Source organism: Vitis vinifera, chromosome 4, assembly GCF_030704535.1.
Source record: "Vitis vinifera cultivar Pinot Noir 40024 chromosome 4, ASM3070453v1".
Lineage (NCBI taxonomy): Eukaryota > Viridiplantae > Streptophyta > Magnoliopsida > Vitales > Vitaceae > Vitis > Vitis vinifera.
The window spans coordinates 2,273,854-2,295,020 of NC_081808.1; the positions used below are offsets into that span (position 1 = coordinate 2,273,854).

At 34.7% G+C, this 21,167-nt stretch overlaps 3 protein-coding genes across 4 annotated transcripts; 2 read left to right on the forward strand and 1 right to left on the reverse strand.

The window, feature by feature from the left end:
• Positions 1-648: 648 nt before the first annotated feature.
• On the forward strand, positions 649-11,416 carry LOC100242392 (uncharacterized). 2 transcript variants are annotated; one of them, XM_002283007.4, is made up of 19 exons: positions 649-779; positions 1,563-1,692; positions 1,790-2,017; positions 2,285-2,371; positions 2,528-2,617; positions 2,743-2,869; positions 3,039-3,136; positions 3,906-4,074; positions 4,276-4,397; positions 5,009-5,137; positions 5,221-5,319; positions 5,417-5,474; positions 5,839-5,914; positions 6,004-6,133; positions 7,661-7,818; positions 8,894-8,966; positions 9,084-9,278; positions 9,876-9,969; positions 10,154-11,416. In XM_002283007.4, the coding sequence occupies exons 2-19, from the start codon at positions 1,618-1,620 to the stop codon at positions 11,080-11,082; spliced, it is 2,937 nt and encodes a 978-aa protein (XP_002283043.1). In that variant the 5' UTR covers positions 649-779; positions 1,563-1,617; the 3' UTR covers positions 11,083-11,416. The 2 variants fall into 2 exon arrangements, with proteins under 2 accessions (XP_002283043.1, XP_010648444.1); XM_010650142.3 differs by lacking the exon at positions 649-779 and adding an exon at positions 788-889.
• Positions 11,417-12,931: 1,515 nt separating this feature from the next.
• Positions 12,932-13,465, forward strand: LOC100853823 (calmodulin-like protein 2). The gene has a single exon (XM_003631729.4). It carries the CDS (start codon positions 12,932-12,934, stop codon positions 13,463-13,465), a length of 534 nt encoding a protein of 177 aa, XP_003631777.1.
• Positions 13,466-13,579: 114 nt separating this feature from the next.
• Positions 13,580-16,610, reverse strand: LOC100264680 (basic leucine zipper 9). Its single transcript, XM_002283023.4, has 6 exons — positions 15,887-16,610; positions 14,796-14,913; positions 14,537-14,699; positions 14,381-14,456; positions 14,153-14,278; positions 13,580-14,068 (listed from the first exon to the last, which is right to left on the reverse strand). The coding sequence occupies exons 1-6, from the start codon at positions 16,157-16,159 to the stop codon at positions 13,775-13,777; spliced, it is 1,050 nt and encodes a 349-aa protein (XP_002283059.2). The 5' UTR covers positions 16,160-16,610; the 3' UTR covers positions 13,580-13,774.
• Positions 16,611-21,167: the final 4,557 nt, after the last annotated feature.

The window sequence follows — 21,167 nt, forward strand, 5'->3', positions numbered from 1 at the left end:
CCCGCCCACCTTGTCTCCTACTAAACTAAAAGTCAAGCTAACCCTAACCCCTTCTCGTGAATCTCACTTATCAATTTTGTATCTATTTTGTGGGAGATGAAAATATATTACTTTTATATTTAATAAACTTTTTTACTATATAGATGTTATCAATTAATCAATAATTATTATATAATCCAGAAAAAAATTGAATGACTCAATATTTTTTATTCGTGGCACATATTCCTCTCTTTTTTTTTTTCCTTTATTTCCATTTATTAAAATGTTTAAATTTTTGCTAAAAGGAAAATTATCTTAATTGTTTTTAAAATTATTGAGGATATTGTTACACGGCACATATTCCTTTTTGGCCCTTAATATTCGTCAAAGGAAAAACTTCGGTATCAAGAAAACTCAGTTGGGCCCATGGGCCAAGAAGTGGGCCATCGGATTGGACCGACAACGTGCTTAGGAGACTGGTCAGTCTTACAAACGTAGGCCTATCGGAAGAGGCTAGCTTCAAGCCACGCCATTCAAACGATCAACGGCTCAGATCACATCTCACCCCGCCTTCCGTCACCAACCAGAGCGTAACCCCCACTCACAACCTGCCACGTCACAAGTACCCCACGTCACAAAGGCCTGAGTTTGACTTGCAGTTGACGGTGCCTACAAGGCCCAAACCCAAAAAGCCGAGTAAAGATTCCAACCACGTAAACAACTTCAAAACGGCACCGTTTCTAGACGCTTTTTTTTGCTGTGTGCTCTCGCCGCTCGACGTGGTCATTTCGCGTTATCCGGTGAGGTTTTTTTCTGTTTGAATTTTCCTCATAATTGATTGATTTATTTATTTTGTATGTTCTTAATCTCGAAATCCTCATGAATGTGATTCTGATTTTGCTTCGATTTGGTGAGGGGAATTGTATGGATTTGTTTATTTATTTGTTATAATTAGCAGTTAATTTTTATTAATTATAGTGCTGATTTTCTGGTAATTACATCAATATGATGATCGAGTTACAGATTGTAGGCATAATTGATATTTGGATTGTTATTGGTGGTATATGCTTGATTTTCATTTTCATTAATTTTTGCTTTTAGTTTAACTATTCACTCTGTAAGGCCCAGAATCGGAGTACTTGTTCGTAATTTTATACTTTATTGCTTGAATTTAATCCCTGCCGTTTGTTTGGGGCTTGAAAATAGTAGAAAAATCGATCATGCTAGGTTTTTTTTTTATAATAATTATTATTAATATTATTTATCATTTATTATTATTATTATTATTATTACAATTGTGTAGCTCTAAGAAGTTAATTTTTTGGTCTCTTGAGAACCAGATACTGGAAATGGAAGACATTGAGGGCATCATTGAGTGATGTAAATGAGAAATGTTGTCTATGTGTTGAAATTGAAGAGAATTTGATTGGAATTGATTATGGAAAATGTTCCTGCAATTGATCATTTGTAGTGAATTTGTGTGAAAAAATGTGGGTACTTTGAAAACTGTAGAGGGGATGATTCAAATATGTTTACAGTTTTTCATGGAAATGAAATCATTTGTTCTACTCATATTGTTACAGGAAGGTCTGTGAGAGTAATTGTCGGTTGCCTCCTTTCATCAACTAACTACCTCTGATGGGATGGGGAAACATCTACAGACGGCGTGTGAAAGTATTCACAGTAGCTTTTATAATCTACCTGGATTATAAGGTATACATCTGTGCATGCACATGCATGGTTTTAGAATGTTTTTTTCACTTCATATAAGTGTGAAATCACATTAAGTCCTGTTCCTTTTTTACTGAAGGCTTTACAGCAAAGAGAGAAATGGAGTAGCAAATCTAAAAAAGCCGCTCTATGGGAAAGGGCTCATGAACGCAATGCTAAACGTGTGCTTAATTTGATAGTAGAGTTGGAAGGTTTGTGGGTAAAACTCGGACAGTACTTATCTACACGTGCAGATGTGCTTCCTGAGGCCTATATATCCCTTCTCAAGCAGTTACAAGATTCTCTTCCTCCTCGGCCTTTGAAAGAGGTTACTTCTATCAGCTTTGTGAACATGAGAGATGAAAAAAAATAAAAAAATTTGTGATTTTTCTTTTTCTTTTTGTTTTTTTATGGAGGCCCTCTGACAGTCTGATGCTGAGATGTATAGAATTTGGTTGTTTTTGGCATTTAAAAGTTCATTTGCTCATCCTTTTTTTGTGTGCAGATGTGGAAGTGCATATATGTATGTGTGTAGAAACACATGCAACTATAGCATTTATAGACATATGATTTAGCTTTAGTTTCATTTGTACAGGTATGTCGGACTATAGAGAAGGAGTTAGGGAAATCCATGGATGATCTATTCTCGAGTTTTGTTGATGCTCCTCTGGCGACAGCGTCAGTATGATCCAGTATCAATTAGTAATATCTCCACAATTTAAAATATTTGCTATCATCATCATCATCACCATTTGGGATTTTCTTTCATGGTATAGTGAGTATAGTCAAACTAAGGATATTCTGGGGTATTCTTATCTCTTGCTATTCTTCCATGCAGATAGCTCAAGTTCATCGTGCAACTCTGAGAAGTGGGGAAGATGTGGTTGTTAAAGTTCAACATGAGGGCATCAAGACAGTCATATTGGAGGTTTTGCATGCTTTTGGATTTTAAGATGATTGTGATAGGAAGTAATATCTGTTGTCATTATATGGTTGTTGGGCATCCTATCAAAAAAAAAATTATATGGTTGTTGGGCTTACTATTGGTTGCAGGACTTAAAGAATGCAAAGTCAATAGCTGACTGGATAGCATGGGCAGAACCACAATATGACTTCAACCCTATGATTGATGAATGGTGCAGAGAAGCACCTAAAGAACTTGATTTTGATCATGAAGCTGGTATGCTCTGGTCTCATGGAATATTTATTTCAGTGCTTTTTTATGGTCTTGTGATTGGGAAACAAGTGATTGTTTTCTATTACTTTCAGTGGTTTAGCAAATTTATTTTAGATTTTCACTACACTATGCTTTTATAGCTTGATATCATCACTTGTCTCTGTGCCTGTAGAAAACACTAGAAAAGTCTCCAGAAATCTAGGCTGCAAAAACAAGAATGATGTCATGCCTGGCAATCAAGTGGATGTGTTGATTCCAGAAATTATTCAGGTATATCCTACTCAAAGCTAGTTGCTTAATCTCAGTTTAGACTCAGGAGTACAGTTGCTTAGGAGTGTGAAATTTTTTAGGGTTCAGCCATTTGAGAATGTTCAGAGCTTGTTTGCTGGTTGGCATAGTTGATAACAAAAGCTCCAGAAAAACGTTTAAGGAAATGGAGGATTGATGATTAATGTAGAAAAGGAAGACTATGTAGACATGGATCCTTACAAGAAGCATGATGACATTGAGTGGTAAAAACCACTATGATTTTCCCAAGAAAAAAAATTCATCTTTTGTTGCTCCTAATGTTGCTAGTAACTGAAGGTCTGGTATAGGCATATGGACCAAAAAAGAAGAAAAAAAAAATCCTAACTTAAAACCAACTTAGAACAATATGCAAGCATATAAGACTTCTAAAACAGGTTCTAAAATTAAAAAATTTCATCTGTCTACATCTTTGTTTGAATGAATGACAAAGAAATCATATAGTATGTAACATCTGAAGCTCTGCTTGAATGGAAAAAAAAAAGAAAAGAAGATCATAAACTGGACTTTAGCATCATTGAAGCTCAAAATAGACTAATTTAATCCTCAATATCTGGCCAAAATTTAGTTTGTACTTCTCAAAGTGGGTAAAAGAGTGCATTTCTTTTCCCAGCTCAAGAAATTTATGATTGATCATTATATTTTATCTGATTGGTTCCATTCTTAATTACCATGGAGGTTGCCATTCCCTTTTCACATAACTTACTCTCTGTCTTGTCATTTGTAATGGCAGTCAACTGAAAAAGTCCTCATTTTAGAGTATATGGATGGGGTTCGTTTGAATGACTGTGAATCACTGAAAGCTTTTGGTATTGACAAACAAAAGCTTGTTGAAGAAATAACTCGTGCATATGCCCACCAGATTTACGTTGATGGATTTTTTAATGGTGACCCCCACCCTGGTACTCATTCTTTCTCTCCTCCACTGCTTGGTCCTCAATCTCTTTCATTGTTTTGTGTTTCTGGTTGAATTGTAACTACAGTCATAGAGTTATTTCTGATTGTAAATTTGCTACCTGATGGGCTATTCATCCATTCTACCTTTTAGTTATGACTGCTAAAAAATTAATTGAATAAATGCTTTCCCACATGATTCTCTGCAGGAAATTTTCTTGTCAGCAAGGAACCTCCACATCGTCCAGTTTTGCTTGACTTTGGGCTTACAAAGTCACTATCAAGCTCTATGAAACAAGCACTAGCGAAATTGTTTCTGGCATCTGCAGAGGTTAGTATGGTCCTTTTTGTGATTTTTTGGTAAATATAATACCAAGCTAGAGTTCTAGATGATTGGAAGATAAAATTTTAATGGTTGAATGTAAATTGCTAGGATTTATATGTTGCATGCATTTATCATCTGTATATGGTCACTCTTTACAAGGATCGGCCATTTTCTAGTTCTTTATCTTCAATTCTTCTCCATTGTGCCACATTTTTTTTACATTCTTGTCTTCTATATTTAAAATGTTAGAATGGGTTACCATTTCATTTATGTTCTACCACTGGTTTGACTACTTTATAGAACTTACTTAAAGAAACAATACTGAGTGATCCAAATGGATGATGAGCACAAGTAACTATAATGAGGGATAATTGACTTTATTCTTAAGATTCATGACCCTAATTATGTGCAATGATGTACCCTGACTAAAATTGGAGGTTCTTGTGTATTGTTTGATTTTCTTTATGATAATAAAGTAAGTACTTATCCTTAATAATTCTTCAATTCTAGTTGTACATTGCCAAACCAATGGCTTGCTGCTATCATTTTTGGTTTGAAGTTTGCTTCAAATCGTTCTTTGTGAATGATGAAAGAATTTTCACTGCTTATTGTTACAGGGGGATCATGTGGCTCTTTTGTCTGCCTTATCAGAAATGGGACTTAGGTTGCGCCTTGACCTGCCAGATCAGGCGATGGAAGTAGCAACTGTATTTTTCCGTTCTTCAACACCAGCTAGTGAAGCTCTTGTAAGCATATCCTACTTGCTTCGCCAGTTGCCTATTCAATTACTGAAAATCCTATCTTGTACTAATTCTTTTGTTCTAATAAGGAAAACATGAGATCTTTGTCTAAGCAACGAACGAAGAACATGAAAGTCATACAGGAAAAGATGAAACTCAATAAAAAAGAAGTTAAACGCTTTAATCCCGTAAGTTCTTATATCATCCCCTTCTAGGTTATGTTGTTTTAATACACTTATTGCTTATTTTCATCCATATCCAAGAAACTACAAACTTGTTTTCTAGGTGGATGCATTTCCAGGGGATATTGTGATATTCGCACGGGTTCTTAATCTTCTTAGAGGTTTGTAGTTGGCACATCCTCACTAACCTCTTTATTTCAAATGTCGTTGAATATTACTCAACTTGATATACATTGTCGACTCATTTCCCAAAAGCTTAAGAGTTTGGGAAACTGATGATTTAACATGGTATTGGAGTTTTGGCTCTTGGAAGTCTTGGGTTTGAACATCTTTGATTGTTTATTTGCTATCTATTGAACTCATGTATCAGGGGAAGCCACACATAGGCTGTGATGTTAAAGTTGCATAATGTTAGCCTAGTTCCTTCAAGTTTATGCTTTTGGGGAAAATGATATTCTAACAAATTATTGTGCCTATTTAATTTAATAGTTTTTTTTTTTTTTTCTTTCATTGATATGGATTCAGGGCTTTCAACCATAATGGATGTTCGCATCAGCTATTTAGATATCATGAGACCATTTGCTGAATCTGTTCTACAAGGGTAAGTATGTCCTCAACTGTATTATGTCGTAGTTTATTTTGTTTGCCCTTCATTTCTCATTGAATTGTGGATTTTTTTTTTTGTGTTAGATACATTAACAAGGGACCAGCAGTGAATTCACAATGGATATATGATACACCTGTCCATTCGGATGTAGAGACAAAGCTAAGGCGCCTCCTAGTTGAGCTGGGGAATGATGATAAAATACTGGGAATTCAGGTGCATCCCACTATACAACTATATACATGATAGCTTGGTAACCTGCATTGTTTATCTTCTGATTGTGTAACATTTTTCAAAGCTTGATTGGTTTTTCTCTAATATACATTCTCCATATTCCATTTCTATAGCTGTTAGTTTTCATTTCCATGGGTGTATTTGCCTTGTCTGATGATTTCCTGTTGCCCTTAAAAATATTAAATGACTGGTTTGACATCTATGGTTATGTTGGTGGATTTGAATGTAAAGGCACAAGAAATAAATGTAATGCTGTCATTCTACTAAGATAGTGGAAGAACAAAGAAGGAGATGTAGAAGATAATTACTAATAAAAGCAACAAGTACTTTCCCTTGGCCAGATATTCCATATTTGTTAGAGTAAAATGAGATAGAACTTAATGATTCAAAATGCCACCAATGCACTGCATGGCACCAGCACAGTAGAGTGGGATTCTTCATATTTTATATTCTGCAGACTAGCAACATCCAAAATGTAATAATTCTTTAAGAACCTAATAATTCCATGATAAAAGAGTGCATTTTCACATATTCAAGTTTGTGACAAAATTTCAAGTGAATGGATGAAAATCATCATATTATTAGTTCACTTAAATTAACAGGCTAAAAATATACTATCTTGGTCCTTTTGCCAGGTGTAATTCAATCCTACAAGAAAACCTAAAGGATCATGTTCACTAAATTCTCAATTATCCTAGAATATGATGTAAGTTTCATTTGTTTTTGTTTATCTTTCCAGTAATCAAATGGAGCATAAAGGAACTTTGGATGATAATCCATTGTTTATTATAGCTAACTGGCATGTATTGTTCAAACAAGGTTAATATCACCTACTCCTTTAGACTAGAAGCAATGTTGGAATCTTCATTTTGATGTGAGTGTGATAGGTCTTCAGGATTGGAGACTTACCTGTAAAAGCCCTAGAAGTGCCATAAAATTTGATTGTATAGCAGACTCCAAATAGTTGGGCAAGGCCTCTTGAGTTGAATTGAGGTGAGTTTAGGGGTTAGACGATTTTTCACCAATGGTCTTCTTGAAATTATCAAGTTTAATTTTGAAGTAGCTGTTTCTAATGAGTGGGTGGTCAAATCTAATCTCCAAGTTTTTAAAAATTTATAGGGATCACCATTTCCTACCTTTCTGGTAAGTGGAAAGGGATACATCAAATGCTACTAGCTGGGTGCAAAGATGAGAATATTCTCTGTGGAGATATTCTTAGAATCTCGTATCCGTTTTGTTTGTTTGATACAGAACAAATGTCCTTGATAGATGACACTGTAAATTGAAACAGCTATGTGCTTTAGGAATTCAATTCCATAACCTTTGGCAAATTAGTTGCTTCACATTTGTGATTCGTGATTTATTACATTTATTTATTTTTGGTTAGATTGTAAAGAAACTGTTTTGTCTGCTAAGTTTAATTTGTGTTGCATTTTTTACATTCAAAAGCAAGCAATTGGCTCAAACTTTCTGTTGACTTGATAACTTCTTCACTGATGGTGCCTTAAGGTATGTGCCTACAAAGATGGGGAGGTTATTATTGATACTGCTGCTGGAGTGCTTGGAAGATATGATCCTCGTCCAGTTCAACCTGATAGCCTATTTCCTGTTTTCTCCGTAACAAAGGGTATTACAGCAGGAATGATACATTGGCTGGTTGACAAAGGGTATGTAATTGTGATTATGACTATTAATGTTGCATGTTCTTGAATCCATTCAGTGCAATTGCGTTCCTTTCCACCTCCATCCTGCCACCAACATGGCACATGGCCATGTTCTTGTACATGGCCAACATGGCAATTGCTTAATCTCTTACTTTTATATTGCTGTGGCCTACCTACAAATAGCTTGATTACATGGGTGGTGTGGATGGGCATCATCTTTGTACGCATCAAAGAACTTTTATGATAAAAACTAATATTGATATTGCTGGAGTTTAACTTATTCGGAGATTTTAATTGATTGAATCGATTGTTCTCCCCATGCCCTTTTGGACCTTAAGAAAGTTTCTTTGTGGAGGTTAATTCTATTTTATGAAATATATAATTCCTTTTGCTGTTTTACTTATGAGACATTTTCATACTTAACCCTATCACTTGGATTCTTCAATTTGTTTTAATTTATGCCACTTATAATAACATATTACTTTATTGAATGCTAATCCAAAAGCACTTTGCTTGTCGTGGTAGCATACCTGGTGTTTGAACATGTTTTTACCCTCTGTAATTTGCATGCTAATTTATTCACATATTGTGCCACTTTTTTTTTTTTCTTTTGGTAAAAAAAGTTCTGTGTCTTAAGAATATATGTAGAAAGTATGTGAGTGAGAGATTTGGTACTCACATCTATTACAACTTCTATCTTTAAAACATTATTTAAAGAAAGCGAATGGTTTCTGATTGAATTCAGAATTTGAGCCAAAAGGAGAAGAAACTAAGCCAAAAGCTCCAACCTGAAGGAAAATAAGGGCAGTAACAATAAAGGAAAGCAAGAGTTGCATGGACATGGATCATTGTTTTTAATTAGTCCTAATTACTTATCCTTTGTATTCTCTTGTGGAAATGTTTTTTTTCTTCATCACTTCAAATTTTTTTTTCTTGCTCAATATTACTTTCGTTTTCCTGGTGGAGTCTCATGCAAGATCAACAAAGACAGTAAAGAACTTATGATCTTACACAGATGGAATTTTAATTTTTCATCACTGAAGCTGAAAGTAATTGCTTTGAGTGTTTTATCCATCAGGAAACTGAAGCTTGGGGAGAGTATTGCAAATATTTGGCCAGAATTTGGATCAAATAAAAAGGAGCTAATAAAGGTGCAACATTTTTTCATCTAAGTCCTGATGAATTTTTTTCATTACCATCTGAAGACTGCAATTCTTAGTCCTGTTCTTTGTTTTATCTATTCTTTTTTGTTTGGCTCTCCTTCTTAGGTCCATCATGTGCTTACACATACATCTGGTTTGCAAAACGCCTTGGGTGATATTTCAAGAGAAAATCCTTTGTTGATGTGCGAGTGGGATGAATGTTTAAATCGCATTGCTATGTCAGTCCCTGAGACTGAACCTGGTCATGAGCAGTTATATCATTATTTATCTTTTGGCTGGCTGTGTGGTGGAATTATTGAGGTATTATTGCTTCATTATCAGAATCTTGTGATTATATGGGAATTTATTTTTTAACTTTTTTATCAATTTTTAGGGCATTTAGTTCTTTAAGTGTCCCTCATAGGTTTTCTTTGATTACTTTTAGTCTGGCCAATATCCTGAAGTTCAAAACCATAGGATTGGAGTTTAGCATATGTGAAGAGTATGATGTACAATGTGGGTTCAAATCCTCATAGCTTGAAATTTTAGGAAAAATAGTAACTCAATATGGTATCAGAAATGTATTTAATTGGAAGCCTTAGGTTCAAGTCCTCCCCCCATCTATTTATCTGTATAGAAAGTGTCCCTTTAAGAAAAAATGGTAACTCAAATATATATATATATATATATATATATATATATATATATGTTACCAAATCCCACTCTTAGTTGAAATTAAGTGTCATTAAAATCTTGAACTATAGTTTTGTTTTCTTGCTTGTTTTAAATGGTTATGGTGGTTAGATTAATGGGAATAAGTACACGATTCATTTTATATTATTCATACCATGTTTGATGTTCTTCCCCTATTTCTCTTAGCCTATTTTCAACTGTTCTAATAATTTCTTTGGATAACAGCATGCTTCTGGGAAGAAATTCCAGGAGATACTAGAAGAAGCATTTATTCGCCCCCTCCAGATTGAAGGCGAGCTATATGTTGGAATTCCTCCAGGCACGATTTAAACTACATCTTGTTAATTTCCTCACTTACATTCATGTATGGATGGAATATCCACGAGCATGCACACACGATTGTATTCTTTCCTCAATTTGGTTGATATATTAGTAACCTTTTTATTGCCCTTCATTTTACAATTACTGTCATCATCATCATAGCTTTCTTTTCTCCTCTTCAGGTGTGGAATCTCGACTTGCAACTCTCACAGTGGATACTGATGATGTGCGCAAGTTGTCAGTGTACAGCAATCGTCCTGACCTACCCGTAAGTTTCACGAGCAACATCTCTGAGCTTGTGACCGTTCTTCCTGCTCTATTCAACACACTCAATATCCGTCGTTCCATCATACCTTCTGCTAATGGACATTGCTCAGCCCGTGCACTGGCTCGCTACTATGCAACCCTAGCTGACGGTGGCATTCTGCCACCACCACATTCCACTTCGTCCAAGCCGCCACTTGGCAGCCACCCCCACATTCCATCATTCCCTTCCCAGAAAACCTCCAAGAAGCAGAAAGGTGGCAAAAGTAAGGACGTAGCTGCTGCTTCAAACAAAACCAATATTCACGAACAAAACACAGATGATGGTAGTAGAAGTTCCAAGGATAGTTGTTACAATAGAAAGGCTAGGTGTGATAATCACGGTAGGTTTCCCCATGATAGTGGTAGTAGTAGTGAGAGTACCGTTAGCAACAATGGGCATAGAATTGGCAGCACTGAAAATGGTGATGACTCTCCAAAGAGTGACACTAAGATTTTTAGCAACCCCAGAATCCATGATGCATTCTTGGGTGTAGGCGAATACGAGAATTATGGTTTCCCAAGTGGGAAATTTGGTCTAGGGTTCAAGAGTTGTAGCTCGAAGGATGGGACTTTGTTAGGCTTTGGACACTCAGGGATGGGTGGATCTACAGGCTACTGTGACATAAATAACAAGTTTGCTATTGCTGTGACCCTGAACAAGATGTCGCTCGGGGGTGTGACTGGAAAAATAATTCAATTCATTTGTTCAGAGCTGAACTTGCCTGTCCCAGAGGATTACTCGAGATTCAGCGGGAGCGAAAAACCTGAAGAGCAGTCAAACGTATGGAGGCCTCTTATTAATTGAGGGAAAGGCCTTTTTTCCCTGAACTTCTTGCATTACTGTAACCTGATCTATATGAAGACCTCCAAACTGGGAATTGTTTATGGTACACATTCTTATCTCCAAGAGAAAATGAACACATATTTAAGATGATATACTCACACTAGCATATAGGTAAAGTCCTGGACTGAAAAAAGAAAAATGTTAAAAGAGTATATAAGATCATCTGCTTTGATCTTTTTATCTTTATTGTTTGTTTTGTTGAACCCTTTCTGGAGGTTCTGCTATGAGCAGAGCATGTAGTTATATTCTTATATGCTTGTTGAAATTATGGCAGGGACGTGAAAGTTTTGGCATCCTTTCTGCTCTTCTTGATTATTTGGTAGTTGTTTTTAACACTTAAGACTGTTTGGATTGCCAAAAAAATTGAGGGAAAATACGAGAAAAAAAATAAAAAAGAGCATAAGAGGAGAAAAAGTAAAGGAAAATAAAAAATGGATTTAAAGTCATTAAATGTATAAATTTTTAATTAATTTTAATTTTTTTATTATATTTTTAGAGTGAAATTAAATATAAAAAAATGTTTATTTTTTATTTTTTGCAGTTTCCAAGATTCAAAAATAGCCTTAAGAAGCTCGCAACTAGATCTTTACACTTAAATGTGTCACAATAAATCTGCCATAAAAATCCAACTACTACAGGTTTCCTTATTTTCATCCATGGGTGAAAAACAGCGTCGGTGCAGCTTGCTATTCACTCCTCCCTCTTCTTCAACCTGTTTGGTTGCTAGGAAATCAAATCAATACCAACTCTCCCTCCAAAGAAAAAAAAAAAGTATTAATCATTCACGTGATATGAACAACCACGCATGATCCAAGAAAACACTATGAAATTAACCTGAACAACTATAAAACGCGGTTTCTGAACGCTCATGTGCTTCCTACGCGACTTGAAGAACTATTTTTCCATTGCCATTTTTGATCTGGTGAAGATCTCAATGATTCACAGAAACATATCAGGGAACCAGGAGAAACGTGGAATATTGTAATTGGGTACTGCAGTATACTTGATGCTTCAAGGAAGGTTCTGTACTGCAGACAATATTAGCTAAGCAGGGACAGCCTGAAACTTCTCCACAATTTAATTTAGGACCCATTAATGAGTTGGTTTCTATGCCATCTTCCTCTTCAATTATTAAAATATTTGTTCTAATCCACTCCATTACTAGTAATTGGTACTTAAACTTCTAAATTACAAATGGAAAAAGTCGGGGAATTAGACCAAAAATTTGGTAGCTGATTTAATTTGAAGGGCCTCTTTGAAAGCTGTTGTCAAGTGCAATTTTCTGTTTTTCAAAACATAAAATGGTTTTCTAACTTAAATATGACAAAATTGTCGGGTATTTTTAATAGGTTACAACATCCTGTAGAGAATAAGCCTGAGAAAACTGTTTTCATTAATAAAAAACATTTTGTTTATGAAAATAACTAAAAAATGTTTTTATGCAAGTCCCGGTCGAAGTGTTGTAGAAAAACTTCTACAAAAAATAATAATGTTTTTTTAATTTCTTCTTTTTATTTTTGGGACAATAATTATTTCAAGTGATCAAGCCTAATTTATGGGCATTGACTAATCTTCTAGCACTGTCAGTGGGATTTGATTAATACAAAGTTGGCCAGCTATGTGTGTAAATAATAAAGGATTCTAATCAACTTCAAGGACTATTATTGCTATGGCATAGGCAGTGGCTCTCCCTATATAAGACAGGCATGGACTGAAGACAGAGGGAACAAGCAAAGAAGCAATAGTGTCCTTTTCTTTCAGCTTCTTCCTGTCCCTAGTTCCTTCTTTTGTAATTAACACTAATACTAAGATGGGCATTACTGGAGTTTGGTACCGGGTCATTGGGGACATGGTGGTGCAAGCATTAGGCGGTGGCGGCTCGCAATCAAGCTCGATGGAGCTTGATCACAACCCTGGAGGTCCAGTGCTAGATGACTTGGTGGGCGGGGCTCTGAGGGCTGTGTTTGGGATGGACAGTAATGGAAGAATAAAGAAGGAGAAAGCAAGGTTGGTTGTGGAGAAGCTAGGCCTAATGCACAATGAGGAAGGAGACTGCAGCTTTGACTTGCCTAGTGGCTCCAAAGGGGATGAGTTGCAGGTGGAGGAAGTGCTCAGTGGGATGAAGGACGAGGCGGAGCGGGTCGAGCTGCTAAGAGAAGCCTTCAGAGTTTTTGACAAGGATGGAGATGGATACATAGAAGCCATGGAGTTGAAGAGGGTGCTTGAATGTTTGGGGTTGGATAAAGGATGGGGCATGGAGGAGATTGAGAAGATGGTTCAGGTTGTGGATTTGAACCTGGATGGAAAGGTTGATTTCAGTGAGTTTGAATTGATGATGGGGTGAGTGTTAATTGTATATTCTTTGAGAAATCTGTAAGAATAAAGAATCCAAATGCTGAGATATAATTCATTCTCAGCAGTATGGTGATAGGATCAACTTTGGATTTAAATTTAATGATTTTGTTAGAAGTTTTTCTAAGATTTACTAAAGCAACCAAGTTTCTGTACCCCACCAAATATTCTTAGTTTAAAACACAGGATTAAAAAGAAAAATAAAAAAGAAACATCTTCTTACATAATAGCTAAAGGAATTGCTCCAGGGCATACAGACATGGGCTGTAGTCATGGATGCAGTGAAGAAAGGAGGAGATTTTCAAGGCCAAATCTCTGAAGCACAGCTCACACCATCACTCATAACTCTGTTCTTGATTTCGCTATTGCGGATTTCAGCATTTTCAAGTCCAAGAGCGGCTGAATTATGCCCAGAAATTGTCATTCCAGAATATGAGGCGTCGTCTCCACGGACAGTGATTGTTGGTGAGACATTAGCCACCCGGCAGAGATTATGAGTACTGAGGAGTTGGGGTGAGCTCAAATGGGTTTGAAGGATATGGTTCAGGCTACTGGTGACGGAGCCTCGAGCAACCATGCCTTCAACTAACTCCACCTACGATCACAGTACAAATTCCTTTAGAGATGGATACATACATATATGTAGAGCTAATAAAAGACAGGTCAATTTCTATGGTACCTTAGCTCTCAGAGCTTCAACATCCGATTTAAGTACTCTGTTATTTGTATTGGCGTCACCGAACTGTTGACTAGCGTCAGTTAGCTGCTTGTATAGAGATGCATTTTCTCCTCTCAGTTGTTCAACCTGAGAATACTCAAAGCACAAATAGCTCTTGAGGTTCCAATTCTTTTCCTCTATTTTGATCTGGTCAATCAAATAAAACATGCAAGGAAAAATATTAGATACCTGCAACTCAAGATCAGCCAAGTGGGCTTGCTTTCTTTTTCTTGATCTCCTGGCAGATTCCCGGTTCGAAACCATCCTGAAACCACAACAAGAAGGTCATACAGGGGTAGATATTCAAGTTCAAGGTTTCTTAGGAATCAATATTCAATATAACACCTTCTCATGCGCTTCAAATTATTAGGATCTGTGCTCTCCTCACATGGACCAGACTCTGTGTCGATGTCTTCATCATCTGATAGCTCCCTGGAAGAACCACTGGTCGCCCCCCTTGCTTGATTTTCTGTGCCCAAAGCCTTATTACATGAAGTTGGAGTTCCAACTGACCATTCCACAATACACCCAGAAGTTAATTAAACCACAAAGAAAGAGATTTCACAGATGGGTATAGTACAGATACATAGTTCCTAGGCCATACCACAGATGGAGGACTGGGAATCAATGGTAGCTGTCACACTGGAATTCCTGGGGGTGGGGTTTTGATACCAGGGAAGATCCGTGAGTCCCCCACAACCTGAAAAGCCAGTCATTGCGTCCTGTTTTCACAGTCAAGAACAGGAAGTTAAATTATTGGCCAACCCATGTGCCAATCCATCAACACAAAAGTGGACCAGAGATGCACTTTTCCTCCTAGTGGTGGTGGTGGTGGTGGTGGTTCTTCCTTTTACCCCCTCTCCCCTTTCTATGATCAATTCAGTGTGTATAAGTCCTTGTCTGTGGTCTCCCTACCACCAAGAATCTTTTCACTTTTCTGGATGAGACACCTCACATAACCTTAACCCAATGAACTCTTCACATGTAGCCCAATGGTGGGCTTCCCACAGCATAGGTCCTAAAGTGCCTAAGTCCAATAATTTATGTGAAATCAACCTCATTCATTTTTCTACAAATGATTGTGACGGGAAAGTTTTCCAAAATTATTTTGACATTTTTCCCAACAGTAATGCCATAAAACCATACGTCAAAACGTGAAAACGTGGAGATATCATCCCATTTAAATTATTCATTTGATATAATTTAATGTTATAAATATCTAGCCACACAAGTTTTGACCTCAAAATTCAGATTATGTTTTTGTATATGAACCGTCATAATAAGTACAAAAATCAAATCTTTTGTTTGACCCGTTTTGTGATCATTCAAAATAATTTTAATTTTTTTAAAAAATAATTGAAGAAATTTATGGAAATTTGGGACACCGGACACTCAAATTATGGAAGTAGGGCCAAAAATAAAAATAGCAGAGAATTTTGGTGCGGCGTTACTGTTGTGGTCATGCGACCAGGAGACAAATTCTGGTGACGTGTCTATCTCCCATACATCACCGCAAGTCACGTGTCACGCACGTGGCAAGGGTTTACGGCGGCAGAGTTGCCACGCTCCGCACAGAGTTTGCCACTTCACCTGGGTTGACACGTCACTGAGAATTTTTGCCAAGTGGTGGGTGATTATTGGTTCAACTTTACTTCTCAGTACTCTAAAAATCATATTATAAATTAAGAAACTGACCCCATACTTGAGAGCGAAGCTGAAATCGCCGGCGCAAACATCCTCAAAGGTTTTGTCCTCGTCGACGCCGAAAAGCACAACCGGTTCCGGGAAAGTCCTGGCTTTCGGAGACCGAATTTCGGGCTTGGAGGTCGGAGCTCCGTTGTCGACCGCAACAGGAGAGATCGGGAGCCGGACGAACTCCTGAAAGTCCAGCTCGGAGTTGCTTCGCTTCATGGAATCGGTCGTGGATTGATGCGAAACAACGTCGTGTCGAAGCGGTTTGTGGTCCATCGGAGGTGGAGGCGGCTCCGGTGAGCGGAGGTTTCTTAGGGACGAAGGAAGAAAATAGTGAGAATTTGAGAAGAGAGGGAGAGAAAAGGGAGGGCAAGTGAGGAGGCTAATCGAGTTATATACTCGAAGGAGAGAAAGCACAGTACGTCTGTGAAAGAAACATGGTGGGTTGCTTTACGTGTGAGATTACCCAAATACCCTTCGCCATCACCACTAATTACCATAAGCACTGTTCCTGGTTGGTTTTAACGATCGAATTAAGTCATTAGTTGGATCCTTCGTGGAAAACATGTTTGCCAGCTGTGATCGTCTTGCCGTTTTGATCCAGAGAAATGTGATATCCACATCACATAGAAATGTAACCTTAATTTCAACCACTTCTTCTAGTCAAAATTCAAAAATCATTTTCATTTGAAACACCAAATAAAGGATTGCGATTTTTAGAGTCGGTTTGACAATGATTTTAAAAAGTATTTTCATATATTTGAAACTTATAATAAATTAAATGGTCAAAAGAAGATTGTGATTTTTAAAATCGAAGTGTTTTGTATTTTTGAAACTCGTAATAAATCTAAGGATTAAAAGAAGATTGCGATTTTTAGAGTCTATTTGATAATGATTTTATGAAATGTTTTCGTATTTTTAAAACCCGTAATAAATCTAAGGGTCAAAAGAATATTGTGATTTTTAAAATCTATTTGACAATAATTTTAGGAAGTGTTTTTGGATTTTTAAAACTCATAATAAATTTAAGAATCAAAAGAATATTGAGATTTTTTAAATTTTGTTTGACAATAATTTTAAGAAGAGTTTTCGTATTTTTGAAAACCATAATAAATCTAAGGGTCAAAAGAAAATTATGATTTTTAGAATTTGTTTAACAAAAAGAGTTTTGGTATTTTAGAAAAAAAAAAATAAATGTTCAATAAAATTTAGAAAACACTTTTAAAAATCTGAAAAAATCATTTATAATATTGAAAAATTATTTATAATGTTTTCTAAAAAAATATTTGATAAATAATTTTTCTAAAAACGTTTTTAGAAAAAATACTTTCATTAGTAAAAATGGGGTAAAATACGCTCTTAATTCCTTTTATTACCATAATATATATGTAGGGGTATTAGAAGTAAATAAAGGGGGAGAGTAGGGGTAGAAAGAGAGGAAAGTGGGGCAAAGAACACCGACCTGAAGGGAAGGGAGGGGGTCCGGGGGCTGATGCTCCGGTGGATGGCTAAAAAGGAGTCTCACTCTACTTTGTTTAAAGCATCACTTGTTTGCTTTTTCTGCTTTCAGTAATACCTAACTTTCTACAGTGAATTTCCCACTTAGCCCCACGTGTGATCCATAACTTGCATTATTAAATCCAACCCACCAAAAATAAAACTTTATTATTTTTTATTTTTTTATTTATTGCTAATATCATAAAGGGAAAATCATAATTTAATATTTAATTTTAAGTATGATAGCTAAGAAAATTTCCATGGGTCAATAAAAAAATTAGTCATATGAGGAGTTTAAAAGGTCTTATAAAAATAAAAAATAAATAAATAATACTTGTTGAAGATCTAAATATGACTATTGGAACTCATTTATAAAATACTAACAACTAGCAAATCATTATTGCTTTTGAGTTCAAACCAATATTTCATAATGTATCAAATGTTAATTTACAAATTTATTGATTTCACTCTACTCTAATTAATTTATTGTATATATCTACTCTTTAAAAAAGGTTATTTATTATTTTATCTTTTAATAATCTTGAGAGGAATTTTTGAAGGCAAGTGGAGTCGGAGAATTCAAGTATAAAAAGTTTAAAAGCTTTGGATTGAATGTCTTTGTTGATAATGTAACCCTAGACTTTGAATTGAAGTTAAAGTAAGTGGAAATAGGCAAATTATAATTTACTTATAATTAGTTTTCTTTATTTTACTTATAATTAGTTTAATTATTACCATTTGCATCTACTATTTGTTAAAAATTATTTATGCAATTCACCTCTCTCCCCCTCTCTTGGATGATTTATTAGGTTTGTTAATTAAATTGACTTCACACATATAAGATAATATAACTCAAGAACAAAGTAATGATCATGTGATAGATGTGAACACTAATAGTAATTATGCTGATAGCTAAAATAGTCATGATCATGTGAGGGATGTGAATGTCGATAGTCATGTTAGATTGTGAAGCCTACATCAGTTTTGTTGTGTTTTACTCGAGATGTCGAGGGTCACGGAGGTCAATTGACAAATTTGCTCTTATTATTATGTGTTAGTTGACGAGTTTGTCTCTATTATGTATTTAACCATTTTATATTTAGAATTTTATTTTTTAGAGAATACAATCGTAATTGAGAGATATTTTCAAAAGTTTTACCATTGTAATTCTTCTCTTTCATTCTGATTAATGAATTATTGAGTGCCGATACATTATGTGGACATAGGAATGACATTGATGGTCAAACCACATTAAAAATCTTGTCTTTTTCTTTATTTTCTATTCATGTATGTATGGTTTGATTGACAAGTCATTATAAGCGATGCATAGAATTCAACCAAGTTATTCTCGTTCTAAGGAATGTAGGAGTCAAGCTTACAACCAATGGTGCATAAAGAGCTAACCACGTAGGGAAATGCAAACAATAACAATTATAGTAGCCTATAAATAATGATAATTGTAACTAATGGTGCACAAAATTGGACTTAATTATAATTTATTTTGGATGATTCAAGTAATGATGGTTGCTATCACTAATGACTTGATTATAAAGTTCGACTTGATTAGGTTTAGCTTGATTGTTCAACAATTACACATCAAAGGGATGAGAGTTTTTGTTATTAAAATGATGGATTAAACTCAGACCCACCATAGAAAAGCTTATGGACATACAATCAAATAGTAGAGACAATTTATTATGTTAGTTGAATGGGCGGTGCGTAGGTCTTTTGTGACAAGTCAAGACTCAAGACATGAGTGAGCCCAATAATTTAAGGAAGGGTGACAAGGCATTGACAATTGACAATTAATTTAGGCATTTCTCTAGGAAGAAAATAAAAATTAATATAAAAATAAACATGACTTGGGCTAGTAGTGCAAACCACAGCTACAATTTGTCCTTGGTGTAAGAATAGTTCAATAGCCTACATCCCAATCATGGATGACAGGTGCTTCTCAATACTTGAGTCTCCCTTTAAATGAAATTGACTGCTTCAATTGGATTTTTCTATTCAAGATTCAGCCTCTCTTTTTTTCAATACAAAAATATAGAAAATTAGTTGGGACCTACCCTCCTTTATTTGTCATTAAATTAACACTATTTTAAATTTATTTAGATTTTTTTTTTGTGAAAAAATTACACTTACCTCTATTTTTAAATAAAAGATTAAAATGGATGTTATGATACTTACATTTAAAAAATTGTACATATAACTTAATTTTGATATTTTACCTTTAAATTCTTTATTCAAAAAAATTATATTTCATGTTTTTAAAAAATAGATGTCATTTTTTCATAATTTGTATTTCAAATATTCCTCTTAGAGTTCATTTGAAGGCTATTGTAAGAACGTTTTTAATTTAAATAATGTTTTTGAAAAAATATTAAGTATTTGATAAAAAATTTTAAAATATCACTTTTAGTGTTGAAAATTATTTATATTATTTTCTAGAAAAACACTATAAGCGATTTTCTTAAACATGCTTTCTTTGAAAACACTTTTTCTAAACACTTCTGCCAAAAAAACATTCATCAACTTGCTAAAATCAAATAAATCTTTTGAATATTATATTGATATTCTCCCCAGTCTATTAAATTACGAGTGCAGTGGCTGCAAAATAGAAAAAATTGGTTTCAAGGCCGTAAGCTCACATAAAGAAATAAATTTGACTTAGTTGTTAAGTCTTTTTTGCTTTTTACTTTAGTGGGAATTTAGGTTTTTGGGGGCACTTGCCCCATATGTGCTTATGCTACTCGTTGAAATGAGAACAATTTGACTTCATGCAAAAATATATGAAAAATACGTGAGAAACTTTCCCCATATCCAATATGGGATGAGATATTACAAACACTCCTCGTATAAATACAACACCCTTATTGCGTTTCACGGGATTGCGGGGCCAAATAAACGAACAACCCTACGGGATCAAACAAACCCCCACATCAAGATGTGAGATCGACTCTGATACTATTTGTAACGGTCTGCTCCTAATCGTGTAGATATTATCCGTTTTAGATCCAAAGAGGTCATCACAGTTTTAAAACGCGTTTACAGAGTTACGAGGAGTCCATACTTATATAACGTTAGAAACTTTCCCCCTATCCGATGTAAGAATATATATATATATATATATATATATATATATATATATATATATATATATATATATATATATATATATATATATATATATATATATATATTATAAAAAGCTAAATATATGTTTAAATAATGGATTCTTTTCAAAGGTTGATAGTGCAAACTTTATGTTTCAATCTAACCCATTTTGTGTCTTTTTTATTGATTCCCACTACACTACCTTTACACTTTCTATTTTTATTGTTTTTTTGTTATTATTATTTCTTATTAAGAAAAGAAATATATGGTATATGGCACGACGTTCCCTATGGGCTTTTTACACAAGTATAACAATTTAAAAATAAAAATAAAAAATCATTCCACTAAAAATAATTCTAAAATATCAAAAGTAATATATTTTTATATTTATTTTTTAAATAATTCTCTTTTATTAATATTTTTTTAAAAATAAATATTTCCCACTCCCTTTTCTTAGTCTCTCATCCTTCCAACTTTCTATTAGATTGAGGAAGAAGTTGAAGTTGGAAAGGAAGAATATAATAATAAAAAATAAATATAATAGGGAGGTTGACATTTTTATTATAATTATTGTGAAAATATATTTAAAATCATTAGTATAAGGTGTATGGTAAATCAACTTAATAACTTAAAGTGATTTAATAATTTAAATTAAATTATTAAATAAATT

What these genes read in the sequence shown, in the direction of transcription:
- LOC100242392 (XM_002283007.4), top strand. Translation starts at nt 1,618, where the DNA reads ATGGGATGGGGAAACATCTACAGACGGCGTGTGAAAGTATTCACAGTA. An exon ending in TAATCTACCTGGATTATAAG is followed by an intron (nt 1,693 to 1,789) that starts GTATACATCTGT and finishes TTTTTACTGAAG; the next exon opens with GCTTTACAGCAAAGAGAGAA. An exon ending in TAATGGTGACCCCCACCCTG is followed by an intron (nt 4,075 to 4,275) that starts GTACTCATTCTT and finishes GATTCTCTGCAG; the next exon opens with GAAATTTTCTTGTCAGCAAG.
- LOC100853823 (XM_003631729.4), top strand. Translation starts at nt 12,932, where the DNA reads ATGGGCATTACTGGAGTTTGGTACCGGGTCATTGGGGACATGGTGGTG.
- LOC100264680 (XM_002283023.4), bottom strand. Translation starts at nt 16,159, where the DNA reads ATGGACCACAAACCGCTTCGACACGACGTTGTTTCGCATCAATCCACG. An exon ending in TTCCCAGTCCTCCATCTGTG is followed by an intron (nt 14,700 to 14,795) that starts GTATGGCCTAGG and finishes TGGAATGGTCAG; the next exon opens with TTGGAACTCCAACTTCATGT. An exon ending in TTGAAGCTCTGAGAGCTAAG is followed by an intron (nt 14,069 to 14,152) that starts GTACCATAGAAA and finishes CTGTGATCGTAG; the next exon opens with GTGGAGTTAGTTGAAGGCAT.